The 22,914-nt window shown below is 48.5% G+C and overlaps 2 protein-coding genes across 6 annotated transcripts in view; one reads left to right on the top strand and one right to left on the bottom strand.

The window, feature by feature from the left end:
- The window catches only part of LOC146010058 (uncharacterized), a 341,065-nt gene that overhangs the window by 270,139 nt on the left and 48,012 nt on the right, over positions 1 to 22,914 (bottom strand). The window lies entirely within an intron of this gene.
- The window catches only part of LOC146010093 (oocyte zinc finger protein XlCOF7.1-like), a 212,185-nt gene that overhangs the window by 30,709 nt on the left and 158,562 nt on the right, over positions 1 to 22,914 (top strand). The window contains exons 3-7 of one of the 4 annotated variants that reach the window (XM_083151005.1): positions 5,179 to 5,370; positions 5,729 to 5,852; positions 10,516 to 10,613; positions 10,744 to 10,858; positions 18,106 to 22,125. In XM_083151005.1, the coding sequence (XP_083007131.1) occupies positions 5,179 to 5,370; positions 5,729 to 5,852; positions 10,516 to 10,613; positions 10,744 to 10,858; positions 18,106 to 18,914 (1,338 nt within the window). In that variant the 3' untranslated portion in view covers positions 18,915 to 22,125. Of the gene's footprint in view, positions 1 to 5,178; positions 5,371 to 5,728; positions 5,853 to 10,515; positions 10,614 to 10,743; positions 10,859 to 18,102; positions 22,126 to 22,914 lie in introns of those variants that run through there. The other 3 variants (XM_083151004.1, XM_083151003.1, XM_083151006.1) reach the window with 3 other exon arrangements.

The raw sequence follows: 22,914 nt of genomic DNA on the forward strand, positions 1-22,914 counted from the left end.
GGATCTGGGAGCGTCACTGTGACGTGACATCACTTATATCTATAGTAATAATACAGGGACGTGAGTGGGGAGGTGAGGGGATCTGGTAGTGTCACCGTGACATCACTTATATCTATAGTAATAATACAGGGACGTGAGTGGGGAGGTGAGGGGATCTGGGAGTGTCACCGTGACATCACTTATATCTATAGTAATAATACAGGGACGTGACTGGGGAGGTAAAGGGGATCTGGGAGCGTCACTGTGACATCACTTATATCTATAGTAATAATACAGGGACGTGAGTGGGGAGGTGAGGGGATCTGGGAGTGTCACTGTGACATCACTTATATCTATAGTAATAATACAGGGACGTGAGTGGGGAGGTGAGGGGATCTGGGAGCGTCACTGTGACATCACTTATATCTATAGTAATAATACAGGGACGTGACTGGGGAGGTGAGGGGATCTGGGAGCGTCACTGTGACATCACTTATATCTATAGTAATAATACAGGGACGTGACTGGGGAGGTGAGGGGATCTGGGAGCGTCACTGTGACGTGACATCACTTATATCTATAGTAATATTACAGGGACGTGAGTGGGGAGGTGAGGGGATCTGGGAGTGTCACTGTGACATCACTTACATCTATAGTAATAATACAGGGACGTGACTGGGGAGGTGAGGGGATCTGGGAGTGTCACTGTGACATCACTTATATCTATAGTAATAATACGGGGACGTGACTGGGGAGGTGAGGGGATCTGGGAGTGTCACTGTGACATCCCGTATATCTATAGTAATAATACAGGGACATGACCGGGGAGGTGAGGAGATTTGGGAGTGTCACTGTGACATCACTATATCTATAGTAATAATATAGGGACATGACTGGGGAGGTGAGGGGATCCAGGAGTGTCACTGTGACATCACATATCTATAGTAATAATACAGGGACGTGACTGGGGAGGTGAGGGGGATCTTGGAGCGTCACTGTGACATCACTTATATGTATAGTAATAATACAGGGATGTGACTGGGGAGGTGAGGGGATCTGGGAGCGTCACTGTGACATCACTTATATCTATAGTAATAATACGGGGACGTGACTGGGGAGGTGAGGGGATCTGGGAGCGTCACAGTGACATCACTTATATCTATAGTAATAATACAGGGACGTGACTGGGGAGGTGAGGGGATCTGGTAGCGTCACTGTGACATCACTTATATCTATAGTAATAATACAGAGATGTGACTGGGGAGGTGAGGGGATCTGGGAGTGTCACTGTGACATCACTTATATCTATAGTAATAATACAGGGATGTGACTGGGGAGGTGAGGGGATCTGGGAGAGTCACTGTGACGTCACTTATATCTATAGTAATAATACAGGAACATGACTGGGGAGGTGAGGGGATCTGGGAGTGTCAGTGTGACATCACTTATATCTATAGTAATAATACAGGGACGTGACTGTGGAGGTGAGGGGATCTGGGAGCGTCACAGTGACATTACTTATATCTATAGTAATAATACAGGGATGTGACTGGGGAGGTGAGGGGATCTGGGAGCGTCACTGTGACGTCACTTATATCTATAGTAATAATTAGAGACAGGATTATATGCAACATAAAAAGCTTGAAATATGCATGCAAATATGCATGAAAAATACTTAAAATATGCATGAAAAGTGTTAAAATATGCTACATTAAATAATAAAAAAAGTAATTCTTAACTTATTAATTTAAAAATCTGCATACAATTAGTTGCAAATAAACCTCAAAAATAGGCCCACAGCATCTGCAGATGTCTAGTTCTGTACATAGGACTTATTTTCTTCCTGGTTGCTACAGCAGACTGCAGCGTCCAAAGCTCTTCTTGCATCAACTACACGGACCCTCATCTCCAGCGCCGATGGATCACATGTCAGTATAGCGTGTGAGGGCGGTGCAGTTGAAGGCTTCCTCCGTGTGCCGCATACTCACTGTGACACAGCATTTCCTCTGCGCTGCGTGATGTCACAACCCTTCTGCCTGCCTCCTCTGCTGCAGAAGCCTGTCTCTTGTAAAGTCCCAGGCCAGGGGCAGGCAAAGGTTCAGGAGCTTCGTAATGGCATCCGCCCCGACTGACTTTTATCAACATGGATTGGCAGCCTAGATCAGTGTCAGGCATATCGTACATCCAAGGTTCCCCCACACTGCACACATATTGCCCCAGCCTGCACACTCTACCACTACCTGGCCAGCAGCAGGGCAAAGCAGTGCAGAGACTCGCGGGTGGAAAGGGGGCAGGGCCTAAAATATGCACCATCACTAGATTTAAGGTAAAATATGCAATAACCAGTGAGAATGGGCAAAATATGCAAATGCATATGCAAATATGCAAATGCATATAATCCTGTCTCTAGTAATAATACAGGGAAGTGACTGGGGAGGTGAGGGGATCTGGGAGCGTCAAAGTGACATCACTTATATCGGTACTCTTTACCTAGAACGGCGCCAGCGATTGAAATCGCGGGCGTCGGGGGTAAAAATCGCGGTCATCGCGGGTAAATCGGGATGGCCGCGATGACCGCGATTTTCCCATAGGGAACAATGTTAAAACGGCTGATTGACCGCGATTTTACTGTTAAATGCCTCAATGGACCCGATTTGTGGCCAAATAGGCCAAATTAACCCTTAAATGTCCCCCCAAATGTTTAACGCCACCCCACGATCCACGCCAACCCAAAGCGTGGCGAGCGCAGCGAGCCCGCGAGGGGCGGCGGTACGCGTCCTCCGACCTTTTCATGCCCTACTATCCACTAGGGCGTGGTGTGAGAATATAATAGTGTGGCGAGCGCAGCGAGCCACCGAGCCCGAAGCGTGGCGAGCCCCGCGAGGGGACGCGGATACCTTCACAGGTAGACGCGTCCCCTCGCGGGCTTCACAGGTGTCCACCTCGCCACGGACACCTGTGAAGCCCGCGAGGGGACGCGTCTACCTGTGAAGGTATCCGCGTCCCCTCGCGGGGCTCGCTGCGCTCGCCACGCTTCGGGCTCGGTGGCTCGCTGCGCTCGCCACACTATTATATTCTCACACCACGCCCTAGTGGATAGTAGGGCATGAAAAGGTCGGAGGACGCGTACCGCCGCCCCTCGCGGGCTCGCTGCGCTCGCCACGCTTCGGGTCACTTATATCAATAGTAATAATACAGGGACGTGACTGGGGAGGTGAGGAGATCTGGGAGTGTCACTGTGACATCACTTATATCTATAGTAATAATACAGGGACGTGACTGGGGAGGTGAGGAGATCTGGGAGTGTCACTGTGACATCACTTATATCTATAGTAATAATACAGGGATGTGACTGGGGAGGTGAGGGGATCTGGGAGTGTCACTGTGACATCACTTATATCTATAGTAATAATACAGGGACGTGACTGGGGAGGTTAGGGGATCTGGGAGTGTCACTGTGACATCACTTATATCTATAGTAATAATACAGGGACGTGACTGGGGAGGTGAGGGTATCTGGGAGTGTCACTGTGACATCACTTATATATATAGTAATAATACAGGGACGTGACTGGGGAGGTGAGGGGGTCTGGGAGCGTCACAGTGACATCACTTATATCTATAGTAATAATACAGGGACGTGACTGGGGAGGTGAGGGTATCTGGGAGTGTCACTGTGACATCACTTATATCTATAGTAATAATACAGGGACGTGACTGGGGAGGTGAGGGGGTCTGGGAGCGTCACAGTGACATCACTTATATCTATAGTAATAATACAGGGACGTGACTGGGGAGGTGAGGAGATCTGGGAGTGTCACTGTGACATCACTTATAGCTATAGTAATAATACAGGGACGTGACTGGGGAGGTGAAGAGATCTGGGAGTGTCACTGTGACATCACTTATATCTATAGTAATAATACAGGGACGTGACTGGGGAGGTGAGGAGATCTGGGAGTGTTACTGTGACATCACTTATATCTATAGTAATAATACAGGGACGTAACTGGGGAGGTGAGGGGATCTGGGAGCATCACTGTGACATCACTTATATCTATAGTAATAATACAGGGATGTGACTGGGGAGGTGAGGGGATCTGGGAGTGTCACTGTGACATCACTTATATCTATAGTAATAATACAGAGACGTGACTGGGGAGGTGAGGGGATCTGGGAGTGTCACTGTGACGTCACTTATATCTATAGTAATAATACAGGGACGTGACTGGGGAGGTGAGGAGATCTGGGAATTTCACTGTGACATCACTTATAGCTATAGTAATAATACAGGGACGTGACTGGGGAGGTGAAGAGATCTGGGAGTGTCACTGTGACATCACTTATATCTATAGTAATAATACAGGGACGTGACTGGGGAGGTGAGGAGATCTGGGAGTGTCACTGTGACATCACTTATATCTATAGTAATAATACAGGGACGTGACTGGGGAGGTGAGGGGATCTGGGAGCATCACTGTGACATCACTTATATCTATAGTAATAATACAGAGACGTGACTGGGGAGGTGAGGGGATCTGGGAGCGTCACAGTGACAGCACTTATATCTATAGTAATAATACAGGGACGTGACTGGGGAGGTGAGGAGATCTGGGAGTGTCACTGTGACATCACTTATATCTATAGTAATAATACAGGGACGTGACTGGGGAGGTGAGGGGATCTGGGAGCGTCACTGTGACATCACTTATATCTATAGTAATAATACAGGGACGTGACTGGGGAGGTGAGGGGATCTGGGAGTGTCACTGTGACATCACTTATATCTATAGTAATAATACAGGGACGTGACTGGGAGGTGAGGGGATCTGGGAGTGTCACTGACATCACTTATATCTATAGTAATAATACAGGGACGTGACTGGGGAGGTGAAGAGATCTGGGAGTGTCACTGTGACGTCACTTATATCTATAGTAATAATACAGGGACGTGACTGGGGAGGTGAGGGGATCTGGGAGTGTCACTGTGACATCACTTATATCTATAGTAATAATACAGGGACGTGACTGGGGAGGTGAGGGGATCTGGGAGCGTCACAGTGACAGCACTTATATCTATAGTAATAATACAGGGACATGACTGGGGAGGCGGTGAGGGATTTTTGTTTAACCCTTTTAAATACTCCAAATGTACATTTTTCATTTACTTTTTTATTTGGCATCTCCCTCAATACACAGGGTTACACGGAAGTGAAGAACACATATCGTGAGCATGTGACACCCAGTGTCCGCCCCTTTGTGTCAGGAGGACTGAGCAGGACCCAGAGCCCAATCACAGTGCCCCCACCTCACTCACTGATATATGAGAGAGACACCGACCAGAAGATCCTGGAAATCACCAACAAGATCATCCAGCTGCTGACCGGAGAGGTGACTGCTGGGAATGGGGCATTATACAGTAACACCGGGGGATGTGACCGGAGAGGTGACTGCTGGGAATGGGGCATTATACAGTAACACCGGGGGATGTGACCGGAGAGGTGACTGCTGGGAATGGGACATCATACAGTAACACCGGGGGATGTGACCGGAGAGGTGACTGCTGGGAATGTGACATTATACAGTAAAACCGGGGGATGTGACCGGAGAGGTGACTGATGGGAATGGGGACATTATACAGTAAAACCGGGGGATGTGACCGGAGAGGTGACTGATGGGAATGGGGACATTATACAGTAACACCGGGGGATGTGTCTGGGTGATGACTGTATCATTGTGTGTGTGTCAGGTTCCTATAAGGTGTCAGGATGTTGCTGTCTATCTCTCCATGGAGGAGTCGGAGTATATAGAGGAACACAGGGATCTGTACAAGGACATAATGAAGGATAATCATTGGCCATTGTTATCAAAGGGTAAGAGAAGACCGTCATGTATTATGGGGAATGCAATACTGCTAAATAATCATCTCCTAATCACATATATACCATGTCCTCAGTCACTGCGTGTCTCCTACAGATGGGCCCGGTAACAGAGATACCCCAGAGAGATGTCCCCGTCCTCTGTATTCCCAGGATAATCACATATATACCATGTCCTCAGTCACTGCGTGTCTCCTACAGATGGGCCCGGTAACAGAGATACCCCAGAGAGATGTCCCAGTCCTCTGTATTCCCAGGATAATCACATATATACCATGTCCTCAGTCTCTGTGTGTCTCCTACAGATGGGCCCAGTAACAGAGGTACCCCAGAGAGATGTCCCCGTCCTCTGTATTACCAGGATAATCACATATATACCATGTCCTCAGTCACTGTGTGTCTCCTACAGAAGGGCCCAGTAACAGAGATACCCCAGAGAGATGTCCCCGTCCTCTGTATTCCCAGGATAATCACATATATACAATGTCCTCAGTCACTGCGTGTCTCCTACAGATGGGCCCAGTAACAGGTATACCCCAGAGAGATGTCCCCGTCCTCTGTATTCTCAGGATAATCACATATATACCATGTCCTCAGTCACTGCGTGTCTCCTACAGATGGGCCCAGTAACAGAGATACCCCAGAGAGATGTCCCCGTCCTCTGTATTCCCAGGATAATCACATATATACAATGTCCTCAGTCACTGCGTGTCTCCTACAGATGGGCCCAGTAACAGGTATACCCCAGAGAGATGTCCCCGTCCTCTGTATTCTCAGGATAATCACATATATACCATGTCCTCAGTCACTGTGTGTCTCCTACAGATGGGCCCAGTAACAGAGATACCCCAGAGAGATGTCCCCGTCCTCTGTATTCCCAGGATAATCACATATATACAATGTCCTCAGTCACTGCGTGTCTCCTACAGATGGGCCCAGTAACAGAGATACCACAGAGAGATGTCCCCGTCCTCTGTATTCCCAGGATAATCACATATATACCATGTCGTCAGTCACTGTGTGTCTCCTACAGATGGACCCAGTAACAGAGATACCCCAGAGAGATGTCCCTGTCCTCTGTATTCCCAGGATAATCACATATATACCATGTGCTCAGTCACTGCGTGTCTCCTACAGATGGGCCCAGTAACAGAGATACCCCAGAGAGATGTCCCCGTCCTCTGTATTCCCAGGATAATCACATATATACAATGTCCTCAGTCACTGCGTGTCTCCTACAGATGGGCCCAGTAACAGGTATACCCCAGAGAGATGTCCCCGTCCTCTGTATTCTCAGGATAATCACATATATACCATGTCCTCAGTCACTGTGTGTCTCCTACAGATGGGCCCAGTAACAGAGATACCCCAGAGAGATGTCCCCGTCCTCTGTATTCCCAGGATAATCACATATATACAATGTCCTCAGTCACTGCGTGTCTCCTACAGATGGGCCCAGTAACAGAGATACCACAGAGAGATGTCCCCGTCCTCTGTATTCCCAGGATAATCACATATATACCATGTCGTCAGTCACTGTGTGTCTCCTACAGATGGACCCAGTAACAGAGATACCCCAGAGAGATGTCCCTGTCCTCTGTATTCCCAGGATAATCACATATATACCATGTGCTCAGTCACTGCGTGTCTCCTACAGATGGGCCCAGTAACAGAGATACCCCAGAGAGATGTCCCCGTCCTCTGTATTCCCAGGATAATCACATATATACAATGTCCTCAGTCACTGTGTGTCTCCTACAGATGGGCCCAGTAACAGAGATACCCCAGAGAGATGTCCCCATCCTCCGTATTCCCAGGATAATCACATATATACCATGTCCTCAGTCACTGCGTGTCTCCTACAGATGGGCCCAGTAACAGAGATACCCCAGAGAGATGTCCCCGTCCTCTGTATTCCCAGGATAATCACATATATACCATGTCCTCAGTCACTGTGTGTCTCCTACAGATGGGCCCAGTAACAGAGATACCCCAGAGAGATGTCACCGTCCTCTGTATTCCCAGGATAATCACATATATACCATGTCCTCAGTCACTGTGTCTCCTACAGATGGGCCCAGTAACAGAGATACCCCAGAGAGATGTCCCCGTCCTCTGTATTCCCAGGATAATCACATATATACCATGTCCTCAGTCACTGTGTGTTTCCTACAGATGGGCCCAGTAACAGAGATACCCCAGAGAGATGTCCCCATCCTGTGTATTCCCAGGATAATCACATATATACCATGTCCTCAGTCACTGTGTGTCTCCTACAGATGGGCCCAGTAACAGAGATACCCCAGAGAGATGTCTCCGTCCTCTGTATTCCCAGGATAATCACATATATACCATGTCCTCAGTCACTGCGTGTCTCCTACAGATGAGCCCAGTAACAGAGATACCCCAGAGAGATGTCCCCATCCTGTGTATTCCCAGGATAATCACATATATACCATGTCCTCAGTCAGTGTGTCTCCTACAGATGGGCCCAGTAACAGAGATACCCCAGAGAGATGTCCCTGTCCTCTGTATTCCCAGGATAATCACATATATACCATGTACTCAGTCACTGCGTGTCTCCTACAGATGAGCCCAGTAACAGAGATACCCCAGAGAGATGTCCCCATCCTGTGTATTCCCAGGATAATCACATATATACCATGTCCTCAGTCAGTGTGTCTCCTACAGATGGGCCCAGTAACAGAGATACCCCAGAGAGATGTCTCCGTCCTCTGTATTCCCAGGATAATCACATATATACCATGTCCTCAGTCACTGCGTGTCTCCTACAGATGGGCCCAGTAACAGTGATACCCCAGAGAGATGTCCCCGTCCTCTGTATTCCCAGGATAATCACATATATACCATGTCCTCAGTCACTGTGTCTCCTACAGATGGGCCCAGTAACAGAGATACCCCAGAGAGATGTCCCCGTCCTCTGTATTCCCAGGATAATCACATATATACCATGTCCTCAGTCACTGTGTCTCCTACAGATGGGCCCAGTAACAGTGATACCCCAGAGAGATGTCCCCGTCCTCTGTATTCCCAGGATAATCACATATATACCATGTCCTCAGTCACTGTGTCTCCTACAGATGGGCCCAGTAACAGAGATACCCCAGAGAGATGTCCCCGTCCTCTGTATTCCCAGGATAATCACATATATACCATGTCCTCAGTCACTGTGCGTCTCCTACAGATGGGCCCAGTAACACAGATACCCCAGAGATATGTCCCCGTCCTCTGTATTCCCAGGATAATCACATATATACCATGTCCTCAGTCACTGCGTGTCACCTACAGATGGGCCCAGTAACAGTGATACCCCAGAGAGATGTCCCCGTCCTCTGTATTCCCAGGATAATCACATATATACCTTGTCCTCAGTCACTGCGTGTCTCCTACAGATGGGGCCAGTAACAGAGATACCCCAGAGAGATGTCCCCATCCTCTGTATTCCCAGGATAATCACATATTTACCATGTCCTCAGTCACTGCGTGTCTCCTACAGATGGGCCCAGTAACAGTGATACCCCAGAGAGATGTCCCCGTCCTCTGTATTCCCAGGATAATCACATATATACCATGTCCTCAGTCACTGTGTCTCCTACAGATGGGCCCAGTAACAGAGATACCCCAGAGAGATGTCCCCGTCCTCTGTATTCCCAGGATAATCACATATATACCATGTCCTCAGTCACTGTGCGTCTCCTACAGATGGGCCCAGTAACACAGATACCCCAGAGAGATGTCCCCGTCCTCTGTATTCCCAGGATAATCACATATATACCTTGTCCTCAGTCACTGCGTGTCTCCTACAGATGGGGCCAGTAACAGAGATACCCCAGAGAGATGTCCCCATCCTCTGTATTCCCAGGATAATCACATATATACCATGTCCTCAGTCACTGCGTGTCTCCTACAGATGGGCCCAGTAACAGTGATACCCCAGAGAGATGTCCCCGTCCTCTGTATTACCAGGATAATCACATATATACCATGTCCTCAGTCACTGTGCGTCTCCTACAGATGGGCCCAGTAACACAGATACCCCAGAGAGATGTCCCCGTCCTCTGTATTCCCAGGATAATCACATATATACCTTGTCCTCAGTCACTGCGTGTCTCCTACAGATGGGGCCAGTAACAGAGATACCCCAGAGAGATGTCCCCATCCTCTGTATTCCCAGGATAATCACATATATACCATGTCCTCAGTCACTGCGTGTCTCCTACAGATGGGCCCAGTAACAGTGATACCCCAGAGGGATGTCCCCGTCCTCTGTATTACCAGGATAATCACATATATACCATGTCCTCAGTCACTGTGTCTCCTACAGATGGGCCCAGTAACAGAGATACCCCAGAGAGATGTCCCCGTCCTCTGTATTCCCAGGATAATCACATATATACCATGTCCTCAGTCTCTGCGTGTCTCCTACAGATGGGGCCAGTAACAGAGATACCCCAGAGAGATGTCCCCGTCCTCTGTATTCCCAGGATAATCACATATATACCATGTCCTCAGTCACTGCGTGTCTCCTACAGATGGGCCCAGTAACAGAGATACCCCAGAGAGATGTCCCCGTCCTCTGTATTCCCAGGATAATCACATATATACCATGTCCTCAGTCACTGCGTGTCTACTACAGATGGGCCCAGTAACAGAGATACCCCAGAGAGATGTCCCCGTCCCCTGTATTCCCAGCACTGTACAGAGGAGACTCACAGGACCCCACAGGAGGATCAGGTAGGTGGGATTTCTAGTCTCAAATACCGAAGTGACTGTAACTATATGATGTGTGTTTCTTTTACGCTGATATTGCTTTGAAAACCCTCAATGAATTCAAATGTTATTTTATTAATTGTTGGTTATTCAGGATGAAGATCTGACTGTTATCAAGGTAGAATATATAGAGGAAGAAGAAGAGGAAATGTATGTACAAGATGACCAGCCGTATAAGAAGGAGGGAATCCCTACAGATACCAGCACAGGTGAGTAATAATCACTTATTACAGAGATTCACATATTCTCCTTGTTCTGTCACTACAGCGTCCTCTTATCCTGCACCCTCCTCTGTCGCTACAGCAGCCTCTTATCCCGCACCCTCCTCTCTCACTACAGCAGCCTCTTATCCTGCACCCTCCTCTGTCACTACAGCGGCCTCTAATCCCGCACCCTCCTCTGTCACTACAGCAGCCTCTTATCCCGCACCCTCCTCTGTCACTACAGCAGCCTCTTATCCTGCACCCTCCTCTGTCACTACAGCAGCCTCTTATCCCGCACCCTCCTCTGTCACTACAGCAGCCTCTTATCCTGCACCCTCCTCTGTCACTACAGCGGCCTCTTATCCCGCACCCTCCTCTGTCACTACAGCGGCCTCTTATCCCGCACCCTCCTCTATCACTACAGCAGCCTCTTATCCCGCACCCTCCTCTGTCACTACAGCAGCCTCTTATCCTGCACCCTCCTCTGTCACTACAGCGGCCTCTTATCCCGCATCCTCCTCTATCACTACAGCAGCCTCTTATCCCGCACCCTCCTCTGTCACTACAGCGGCCTCTTATCCCGCACCCTCCTCTGTCACTACAGCGGCCTCTTATCCTGCACCCTCCTCTGTCACTACAGCGGCCTCTTATCCCGCACCTTCCTCTGTCACTACAGCAGCCTCTTATCCTGCACCCTCCTCTGTCACTACAGCAGCCTCTTATCCTGCACCCTCCTCTGTCACTACAGCGGCCTCTTATCCTGCACCCTCCTCTGTCACTACAGCAGCCTCTTATCCCGCACCCTCCTCTGTCACTACAGCAGCCTCTTATCCCGCACCCTCCTCTGTCACTACAGCAGCCTCTTATCCCGCACCCTCCTCTGTCACTACAGCAGCCTCTTATCCCGCACCCTCCTCTGTCACTACAGCAGCCTCTTATCCCACACCCTCCTCTGTCACTACAGCAGCCTCTTATCCCGCACCCTCCTCTGTCACTACAGCAGCCTCTTATGCCGCACCCTCCTCTGTCACTACAGCAGCCTCTTATCCTGCACCCTCCTCTGTCACTACAGCAGCCTTTTATCCCGCACCCTCCTCTGTCACTACAGCAGCCTTTTATCCCGCACCCTCCTCTGTCACTACAGCGGCCTTTTATCCCGCACCCTCCTCTGTCACTACAGCGGCCTCTTATCCCGCACCCTCCTCTGTCACTACAGCGGCCTCTTATCCCGCACCCTCCTCTGTCACTACAGCGGCCTCTTATCCCGCACCCTCCTCTGTCACTACAGCGGCCTCTTATCCCGCACCCTCCTCGGTCACTACAGCAGCCTCTTATCCCGCACCCTCCTCTGTCACTACAGCGGCCTCTTATCCCGCACCCTCCTCTGTCACTACAGCGGCCTCTTATCCCGCACCCTCCTCTGTCACTACAGCGGCCTCTTATCCCGCACCCTCCTCGGTCACTACAGCAGCCTCTTATCCCGCACCCTCCTCTGTCACTACAGCAGCCTCTTATCCTGCACCCTCCTCTGTCACTACAGCAGCCTCTTATCCTGCACCCTCCTCTGTCACTACAGCAGCCTCTTATCCTGCACCCTCCTCTGTCACTACAGCGGCCTCTTATCCCGCACCCTCCTCTATCACTACAGCAGCCTCTTATCCCGCACCCTCCTCTGTCACTACAGCGGCCTCTTATCCTGCACCCTCCTCTGTCACTACAGCGGCCTCTTATCCTGCACCCTCCTCGGTCACTACAGCAGCCTCTTATCCCGCACCCTCCTCTGTCACTACAGAAGCCTCTTATCCCGCACCCTCCTCTGTCACTACAGCAGCCTCTTATCCCGCACCCTCCTCTGTCACTACAGCGGCCTCTTATCCTGCACCCTCCTCTGTCACTACAGCGGCCTCTTATCCTGCACCCTCCTCTGTCACTACAGCAGCCTTTTATCCTGCACCCTCCTCTGTCACTACAGCAGCCTCTTATCCCGCACCCTCCTCTGTCACTACAGCAGCCTCTTATCCCGCACCCTCCTCTGTCACTACAGCAGCCTCTTATCCCGCACCCTCTTCTGTCACTACAGCAGCCTCTTATCCCACACCCTCCTCTGTCACTACAGCAGCCTCTTATCCCGCACCCTCCTCTGTCACTACAGCAGCCTTTTATCCCACACCCTCCTCTGTCACTACAGCAGCCTCTTATCCCGCACCCTCCTCTGTCACTACAGCAGCCTCTTATCCCGCACCCTCCTTTTTCACTACAGCGGCCTCTTATCCTGCACCCTTCTCTGTCAGTACAGCGGCCTCTTATCCCGCACCCTTCTCTGTCACTACAGCGGCCTCTTATCCCGCACCCTTCTTTGTCACTACAGCGGCCTCTTATCCCGCACCCTCCTCTGTCACTACAGCGGCCTCTTATCCCGCACCCTCCTCTGTCACTACAGCGGCCTCTTATCCCGCACCCTCCTCTGTCACTACAGCGGCCTCTTATCCCGCACCCTCCTCTGTCACTACAGCGGCCTTTTATCCCGCACCCTGGTCTGTCACTACAGCGGCCTCTTATCCCGCACCCTCCTCTGTCACTACAGCGGCCTCTTATCCCGCACCCTCCTGTGTCACTACAGCGGCCTCTTATCCCGTACCCTCCTCTGTCACTACAGCGGCCTCTTATCCCGCACCCTCCTCTGTCACTACAGCGGCCTCTTATCCTGCACCCTCCTCTGTCACTACAGCAGCCTCTTATCCTGCACCCTCCTCTGTCACTACATGCCAACATGCCCTGCATCAGTTTTAGCGTCACCAAATAGTTTAACTGTAGCAGGGCATGCTTGGATGTGTAGTTCAACAACAGCTGGAGTGTCAAGGTTAGCCGTCACTGTCCTACACCCTCCTCTGTCACTACAGACTAATGAGGGGAATGTATCTGCCCAGTGGTGGAGTCAGGAGCCATCAGCCCCTATTATACTCCTGCTCTCCCCCTCACATCATGTCACTGTGTGTTACCAGCCCAGAGATCTGACCAGTCTCCTCCCGCACTCTCTGGTGTATCTCATACATCAGGAGCCATCAGCCCCTATTATACTCCTGCTCTCCCCTCACATCATGTCACTGTGTGTTACCAGCCCAGAGATCTGACCAGTCTCCTCCCCACACTCTCTGGTGTATCTCATACATCAGGAGCCATCAGCCCCTATTATACTCCTGCTCTCCCCCTCACATCATGTCACTGTGTGTTACCAGCCCAGAGATCTGACCAGTCTCCTCCCCACACTCTCTGGTGTATCTCATACATCAGGAGCCATCAGCCCCTATTATACTCCTGCTCTCCCCTCACATCATGTCACTGTGTGTTACCAGCCCAGAGATCTGACCAGTCTCCTTCCCACACTCTCTGGTGTATCTCATACAACAGCAGCCATCAGCCCCTATTATACACCTGCTCTCCCCCTCACATCATGTCACTGTGTGTTACCAGCCCAGAGATCTGACCAGTCTCCTCCCCGCACTCCCTGGTGTATAATATACATCAGGAAATATACATCAGGAGCCATCAGCCCCTATTATACTCCTGCTCTCCCCCTCACATCATGTCACTGTGTGTTACCAGCCCAGAGATCTGACCAGTCTCCTCCCCGCACTCTCTGGTGTATCTCATACATCAGGAGCCATCAGCCCCTATTATACTCCTGCTCTCCCCTCACATCATGTCACTGTGTGTTACCAGAGATCTGACCAGTCTCCTCCCGCACTCTCTGGTGTATCTCATACATCAGGAGCCATCAGCCCCTATTATATTCCTGCTTTCCCCCTCACATCATGTCACTGTGTGTTACCAGCCCAGAGATCTGACCAGTCTCCTCCCCACACTCTCTGGTGTATCTCATACATCAGGAGCCATCAGCCCCTATTATACTCCTGCTCTCCCCTCACATCATGTCACTGTGTGTTACCAGCCCAGAGATCTGACCAGTCTCCTCCCCACACTCTCTGGGGTATCTCATACATCAGGAGCCATCAGCCCCTATTATACTCCTGCTATCCCCTCACATCATTTCACTGTGTGTTACCAGCCCAGAGATGTGACCAGTCTCCTCCCCACACTCTCTGGGGTATCTCATACATCAGGAGCCATCAGCCCCTATTATACTCCTGCTCTCCCCTCACATCATGTCACTGTGTGTTACCAGCCCAGACATCTGACCAGTCTCCTCCCCGCACTCTCTGGTGTATCTCATACATCAGGATCCATCAGCCCATATTATACTCCTGCTCTCCCCCTCGCATCATGTCACTGTGTGTTACCAGCCCAGAGATCTGACCAGTCTCCTCCCCACACTCTCTGGTGTATCTCATACATCAGGAGCTATCAGTCCCTATTATACTCCTGCTCTCCCCTCACATCATGTCACTGTGTGTTACCAGCCCAGAGATCTGACCAGTCTCCTCCCCGCACTCTCTGGTGTATCTCATACATCAGGAGCCATCAGCCCCTATTATACTCCTGCTCTCCCCTCACATCATGTCACTGTGTGTTACCAGCCCAGAGATCTGACCAGTCTCCTCCCCACACTCTCTGGTGTATCTCATACATCAGGATCCATCAGCCCCTATTATACTCCTGCTCTCCCCCTCACATCATGTCACTGTGTGTTACCAGCCCAGAGATCTGACCAGTCTCCTCCCCACACTCTCTGGTGTATCTCATACATCAGCAGCCATCAGCCCCTATTATACTCCTGCTCTCCCCCTCACATCATGTCACTGTGTGTTACCAGCCCAGAGATCTGACCAGTCTCCTCCCCACACTCTCTGGTGTATCTCATACATCAGGAGCCATCAGCCCCTATTATACTCCTGCTCTCCCCTCACATCATGTCACTGTGTGTTACCAGCCCAGAGATCTGACCAGTCTCCTTCCCACACTCTCTGGTGTATCTCATACATCAGCAGCCATCAGCCCCTATTATACACCTGCTCTCCCCCTCACATCATGTCACTGTGTGTTACCAGCCCAGAGATCTGACCAGTCTCCTCCCCGCACTCCCTGGTGTATAATATACATCAGGAGCCATCACCCCCTATTATACTCCTGCTCTCCCCCTCACATCATGTCACTGTGTGTTACCAGCCCAGAGATCTGACCAGTCTCCTCCCCGCACTCTCTGGTGTATCTCATACATCAGGAGCCACCAGCCCCTATTATACTCCTGCTCTCCCCCTCACATCATGTCACTGTGTGTTACCAGCCCAGAGATCTGACCAGTCTCCTCCCCGCACTCTCTGGTGTATCTCATACATCAGGAGCCATCAGCCCCTATTATACTCCTGCTCCCCCCTCACATCATGTCACTGTGTGTTACCAGCCCAGAGATCTGACCAGTCTCCTCCCCACACTCTCTGGTGTATCTCATACATCAGGAGCCATCAGCCCCTATTATACTCCTGCTCTCCCCCTCACATCGTGTCACTGTGTGTTACCAGCCCAGAGATCTGACCAGTCTCCTCCCCGCACTCTCTGGTGTATCTCATACATCAGGAGCCATCAGCCCCTATTATACTCCTGCTCCCCCTTCACATCATGTCACTGTGTGTTACCAGAGATCTGACCAGTCTCCTCCCCACACTCTCTGGTGTATCTCATACATCAGGAGCCATCAGCACCTATTATACTCCTGCTCTCCCCTCACATCATGTCACTGTGTGTTACCAGAGATCTGACCAGTCTCCTCCCCACACTCTCTGGTGTATCTCATACATCAGGAGCCATCAGCCCCTATTATACTCCTGCTCTCCCCTCACATCATGTCACTGTGTGTTACCAGCCCAGAGATCTGACCAGTCTTCTCCCCACACTCTCTGGTGCATCTCATACATCAGGAGCCATCAGCCCTTATTATACTCCTGCTCTCCCCCACACATCATGTCACTGTGTGTTACCAGCCCAGAGATCTGACCTGTCTCCTCCCCGCACTCTTTGGTGTATCTCATACATCAGGAGCCATCAGCCCCTATTATACCCCTGCTCTCCCCCTCACATCATGTCACTGTGTGTTACCAGCCCAGAGATCTGACCAGTCTCCTCCCCACACTCTCTGGTGTATCTCATACATCAGGAGCCATCAGCCCCTATTATACTCCTGCTCTCCCCCTCACATCATGTCACTGTGTGTTACCAGCCCAGAGATCTGACCAGTCTCCTCCCCACACTCTCTGGTGTATCTCATACATCAGGAGCCATCAGCCCCTATTATACTCCTGCTCTCCCCCTCACATCATGTCACTGTGTGTTACCAGCCCAGAGATCAGACCAGTCTCCTCCCCGCACTCTCTGGTGTATCTCATACATCAGGAGCCATCAGCCCCTATTATACCCCTGCTCTCCCCCTCACATCATGTCACTGTGTGTTACCAGCCCAGAGATCAGACCAGTCTCCTCCCCGCACTCTCTGGTGTATCTCATACATCAGGAGCCATCAGCCCCTATTATACCCCTGCTCTCCCCTCACATCATGTCACTGTGTGTTACGTTAGTACATCTTCCTGTCTCAAAGTCGTGAGTGTCAATGTATTACTGTAATAGTTTAATATGTAAAGGATATACTTAACACTCAACTCTACAATAAACAATGCATTCAATTAAACATTAGATGTTTAAGTGGGGAGAGATGTTTAAAGGTATATTTACAATACCCAGCAACGATCACCAGAGCAGAAAAGGAGGAACTGTACAGGTGTTGATTCTCACCTGGTTTCCACTTTCCGTTCATGGTAATCTGGTCAGCGGATGACGGATGAGAGTCATCAGGGAGAGACCTATTGGCCAGCGAGAATACTTCTGCTGCTCCAGTCACCTAGTCTAGAACCCAGTGTTACTGTTTAGCATTGCAGTGAGGACAGATTTTGGTCAGGGAGTGAGAGAGGATTGAATGAGGATCTGGACAGTCAAACAATGTAACCTCGCACTTATGTAATCTGGTGTATTATAACCATAGTGGGAAATTCCAGGGCGGGACCCATTCAGGAAAAAAACTTCTCTATTAAAAGCCTACAAGGCTTTATGTGATTGGATGACAGTGTATAAGACACACCCATTTATAGAATGTATACAGTTTATGTCAGTTACTGAGTTATAACCTTGTATCCTCTTGAATTTACCCATTTGATGGAAAACTTGGGATCCTTCACAATAATTACTACAGGACACAGGACACTTGCTTATTTAATCATATTCACAGAGATTTCTTTTATTCCCAGCAGATGGAGGTAACAGCCGGAATTTCTCAGAAGAATATCCCATTTTAGCTCTAGACTATAAAATAGATGATTATATCACACAGGATTCTCCTGAAGAAGACCCCATTGCCCCAAGTACACGTCTCCTACCTCACAATGTGCATTTGTTGTCTGATCCCTTTAACCATGAGAAATGTTTTCCTGATAACGCACCTACTGTTATACATAACACCGCTTTTAGTGTAGCCACAATTTCTCCCTACGCTCTAGATAGCACATTTTTTACACAGGACAGACAGATTTTTACCCATCAACCATCTAATGCTGACATGAGGCCATTTCCGTGCTCTGAGTGTGGGAAATATTTTAAAAATAAATCAACGCTCATCAGACATAAAATAATTCACACAGGTGAGAAACCATTTCGATGTTCTGAGTGTGGGAAATGTTTTACAGAGAAATCAACTCTGTTTAGTCATCAAAGAGTTCACACAGGCGAGAAGCCGTTTCCATGCGAACTGTGTGGGAAATGTTATACCTACAAATCACATCTCAATAGACATCTGAGATATCACACAGGCGAGAAACCGTTTTCGTGTTCTCAGTGTGGGAAATGTTTTGCTCGGAAATCGCATCTCATCATACACGAGAGAACCCACACAGGCGAGAAACCGTTTCCGTGCTCAGAGTGCGAGAAACATTTTACCCAGAAGTCAACTCTGGTTGTGCATCAGAGAAGTCACACAGGGGAGAAACCATATTTATGCGCTGAGTGTGGGAAAAGATTTAAAGATAGATCCTCTCTAGTTAATCACGTTAGAAGTCATATGTGATATGTGTTTTTTTGTGTTATGAATGTGGGAAATAATAGTTTTATTTATACACAATTCTACAGGATGACTCAAAGCCTCAAAAAAAGGCATACAGTATCAATACAATGGTGACAGCACTATAAGCTCTTTACTATAAGGTAAAGGTGATAAAAACTGAAAGATAATGGAGTAAACTTCAACAAGTCACATGACTCTGCTTGCACTTAGTCACGTGACTCTGCTTGCACTTAGTCACGTGACTCTGCTTGCACTTAGTCACCTGACTCTGCTTGCACTTAGTCACCTGACTCTGCTTGCACTTAGTCACCTGACTCTGCTTGCACTTAGTCACCTGACTCTGCTTGCACTTAGTCACCTGACTCTGCTTGCACTTAGTCACATGACTCTGCTTGCACTTAGTCACATGACTCTGCTTGCACTTAGCATTTTCCTTGCTCGAGCGTGGAGTATTGTCCTATCCAACAGTTTAAATGCTACTGGGTCAAAGCACGGGATTGTCCCCAAACTTACCCCTGCTTGAGATGCTGATATTTAAGGTGGCAGGATATCAAATAAATTTACTTTTCTAAGAGACGTTGGGTCAGCCGGTACCGGGAGAGGGGTGTTTGAGCAATACGGTCAATCAACTTATTACTGGTAGGGGAGTTGAAGCATCACATTTGCAAAACCTTCCATACACTTTTGAAATGAAGAGCATCACGTTTGGAAGATGGGATTATTATACCCATGAAGAGATAATAAATGGTTTTAAAGGTCCAGTCTGAACTCCGTGGTTTAGATGAGATGCTTAAGATGCAGGCTTTCAAATGTTAGAAATCAGACAGTGTCCATGCTGTGAGTGTGGGAAATGTTTTACATATAAATCACATCTTGTTCCACATCCGAGAAAGCATACATATAATTCACATCTTGTTCCACATTAGAGAAATCACTCTGTTAAAAATCCATTTCCTTATCTTAATTTTGGGAAATGTTTTACCTGAACCTGCCCCCCCCTTAATTATCAAATCATGAACAATAAAAATACTTGCCTATTTAAGTTGTTAATTGGAGATTCAGGGCGGAGATTTCTTAAGCCTGGTGAAGTGATAAACTGTCCACTTACAGGATAGGTTTAAAAATGACAGTTAGGATCTGATTGGCTGCTTAGTTATCACCTTCCTCTTTATCACTTCACCAGCATTGTTTTTGAGCGGTAACAGACCTATTGCCCAATAACATCACTTATCGCCTGTTATTGGGTGTTAAATTATCGTGCAATCCAATTAGAAAATGGGCGTTGTGTCACCCGATAATTATTGCTGGTATTTCACATGTTGAGTATAGGTGAAAATGGAAAAATCCACCTGTACCAATCAGATTCTAGCTATATAAGGTGCTAGATAAATGATAAGTAGCATCTGATTGGTTGGGCAAAATGTTAATAAAACTTTCAAAAACTACTTGTTGCACACCTGTCCTATATCAATTTACCAATTTGTCCTGCAATTGTACACTTTCACTTCATTAAAAAAAACCTCTAATTGGCTAATTAATCATTCGGGAGGGTGCCCCGGTGGTTCTTAACCAAGTCCCGGAATATTTAAAGTCTGGATTTTCCCCAACGTTTTTCACCTGCTCCGGAGGTGGTAAACATTTTTTGCATGAAAGCATATGGAGAATTATCGCCTGGGCACTTCACCTGCAGTTTCATTCTCTAGGTACAAGTTTTTTAAATTGACCCAATGACAATGGAACTAATTCTTATGTTACCTGTTATATTCAATTTAATTTGCCAATAGAGCACATTATTATTTGTTGCTATTTATATATAGAAAAGGCAAACTACTCCTCACCTCTATGGGCGGTATTCAATGAGAATACCTGCGAGGTGCAGCGAATCCTTTTTTGGATTCGCTGCACATTCGCCACGTTCCGGAGCCTCACCGGCTCCGGTATTCAACGAGTCAGGGGCAGCGAGCCCCTGACCAGCGAATATGAGCTCCTGCGGCGAATGCCGCAGGGAGCATGAGGACGGTGGCAGGCAGGGAGATGGAAGTCTCTCTGCCTGCCCCAGAACGTTTGTGGGGGGGAGGTGGGCTCCCCGGGTGCCAGGCAGCACAGGCTGCCCCCCGGGGGTGCCAGCAGGGGACCGTATATTCACTACACCCGATCGTAACGATTGGGTGCAGTGAATATATGAATATGTAATGAGCGGCTCGGCTCAGGCGCCCCCTGCTGGCTGCTGTGTAAAAAAAAAAATATATATATATTTTTTTAATTAAATATATATTCATGTGCTTACAGCACATGAATAAAAATAGCATGCCCCTCCTCAGAATAAAATTCCTGATTTTTTTACACCAAATGTAAAAAACAAAACACTTTATTTTAAAAGTTCACATTCCACTTCTCCATCAAAAGATAGCGATTGCTACTCGGTGAATCATGGCGAAAAAAACCTTCAAATGTATTCGCCATGTGGTCATCGAATAGGGTGATTCACCGTTTTAGTCCAAAATTCGCCAAACAGCACAAATTCGCCATAAAAACCTGGCGAATCAGCCTCATTGAATACCGCCCTAAGAGGTGAAAGTACCACCACTGACCACTCGATGGGCCAAATTACTCCTTTGTGTGCTAAAAGTTGTCATGACAGAAAGTGAAGGTAATTTTTGCAGGGACACTGATCTGTTTCAAACGTGCTGGATTTGGACAGAGGGAGCTGTGAAGACAGAGATTGGAGGCAGTAGCAGACGGACTGAGGGTGTGGTGGAGAGTTTGTGGGATAAAAACTGTCACAGCTCAAAGTGAACGTAAAAAAAAAACCGGTCACAGCTCAAAGTGAACGTACATTGCAGGAGCCGCCATTTTGATGAGCTTATAACTAGTATTATGTATGATAATCATGTTGGTTGTTTTAGGTTATTGTTAATTCAGATGTTTTATTTTATTACCTTATTATATTATGTCAAGTCCTGGTTTGTTTTTGTATTGTTGTTTGTTATTGATTCCTGTTCATCTGTATGCCATGTTCTTAGTAATGCATTTGGCAATAAAATGTTTAAGGTTTCATTATTTATAGTGTCCATAGTTGATCTATACCTATTCGATGGTTTCCCACTGGTTATAATCCATCTATATACAAGGGTTAGTGATGAGAAACCTTTATGTATGGTAACGTCATGTACGGCGTATATGCAAAATACCGGGACTTGTGTATGGATAGGATGCCTTCTGTCAGGATACCAGAATCCAGATGGAGGGAGTTCTGATAGGAGTCCGATAAGTATACTTACATTCTCCCTGCCCTACCCCTCTGCAGCCTAACCTTCCTACCTCGCTGCCTAAACCTAACCCCCCACCCGCAGCCTAACTATATCCTGTCCCGCTGCAGCCTAACCCTCCCACATGCAGCCTAACCTGGAAATATGCAGTGCAACCTCTTCTGTCGGTGATAAGAGGCAGCGGCTGGCAGGGGGGTGAGTATCCCCATAGATAGGTGAGGAGCAGGTGTCATAGATAGCGGGAGCTGCTGCTGTGGAGACGGCGCCACCCGGCCTTATGTGCTTTAACTTATTGCTGTGTATCCCAATATAGTAACTATGGTTTGGGGAAAAAGGGATTGGATCAGCTTGTACTCCTTGCACTCCAGAGCAACCGCTAAACTATCTGCCTCAATTTGCCTTAAAAATCTTCAAGCCGTTCCTTTGCTGTTCCACAGTGACCTCCCCAGTGTGTTGCCATCTCTAACAAACAGCCGGCGTCCGACTGGTAATTCAAACCATCGCAACCTGGGTGAGTTTCTCACTGTGTTCAAACACCCGCGACTCCCGGCATTATAGCAACTTCCATCTGTGCCGTCTGCCGGAGACGGACCATCGCCCCCTGTGAAACATCACACGAGCGGGTCGTCAACAGGCGGCGACCGCTGACAGGGGAGCTGGAGCTGTCTGTTAAACACATACAGCATTACTGAATATTGATAATAACGCCATCGGCTGATTATATTCTAAGGAAT

This window comes from Crinia signifera, chromosome 6 (genome assembly GCF_055691185.1).
Source record: "Crinia signifera chromosome 6, ASM5569118v1, whole genome shotgun sequence".
In the NCBI taxonomy this organism is placed as follows: Eukaryota; Metazoa; Chordata; class Amphibia; order Anura; family Myobatrachidae; genus Crinia; species Crinia signifera.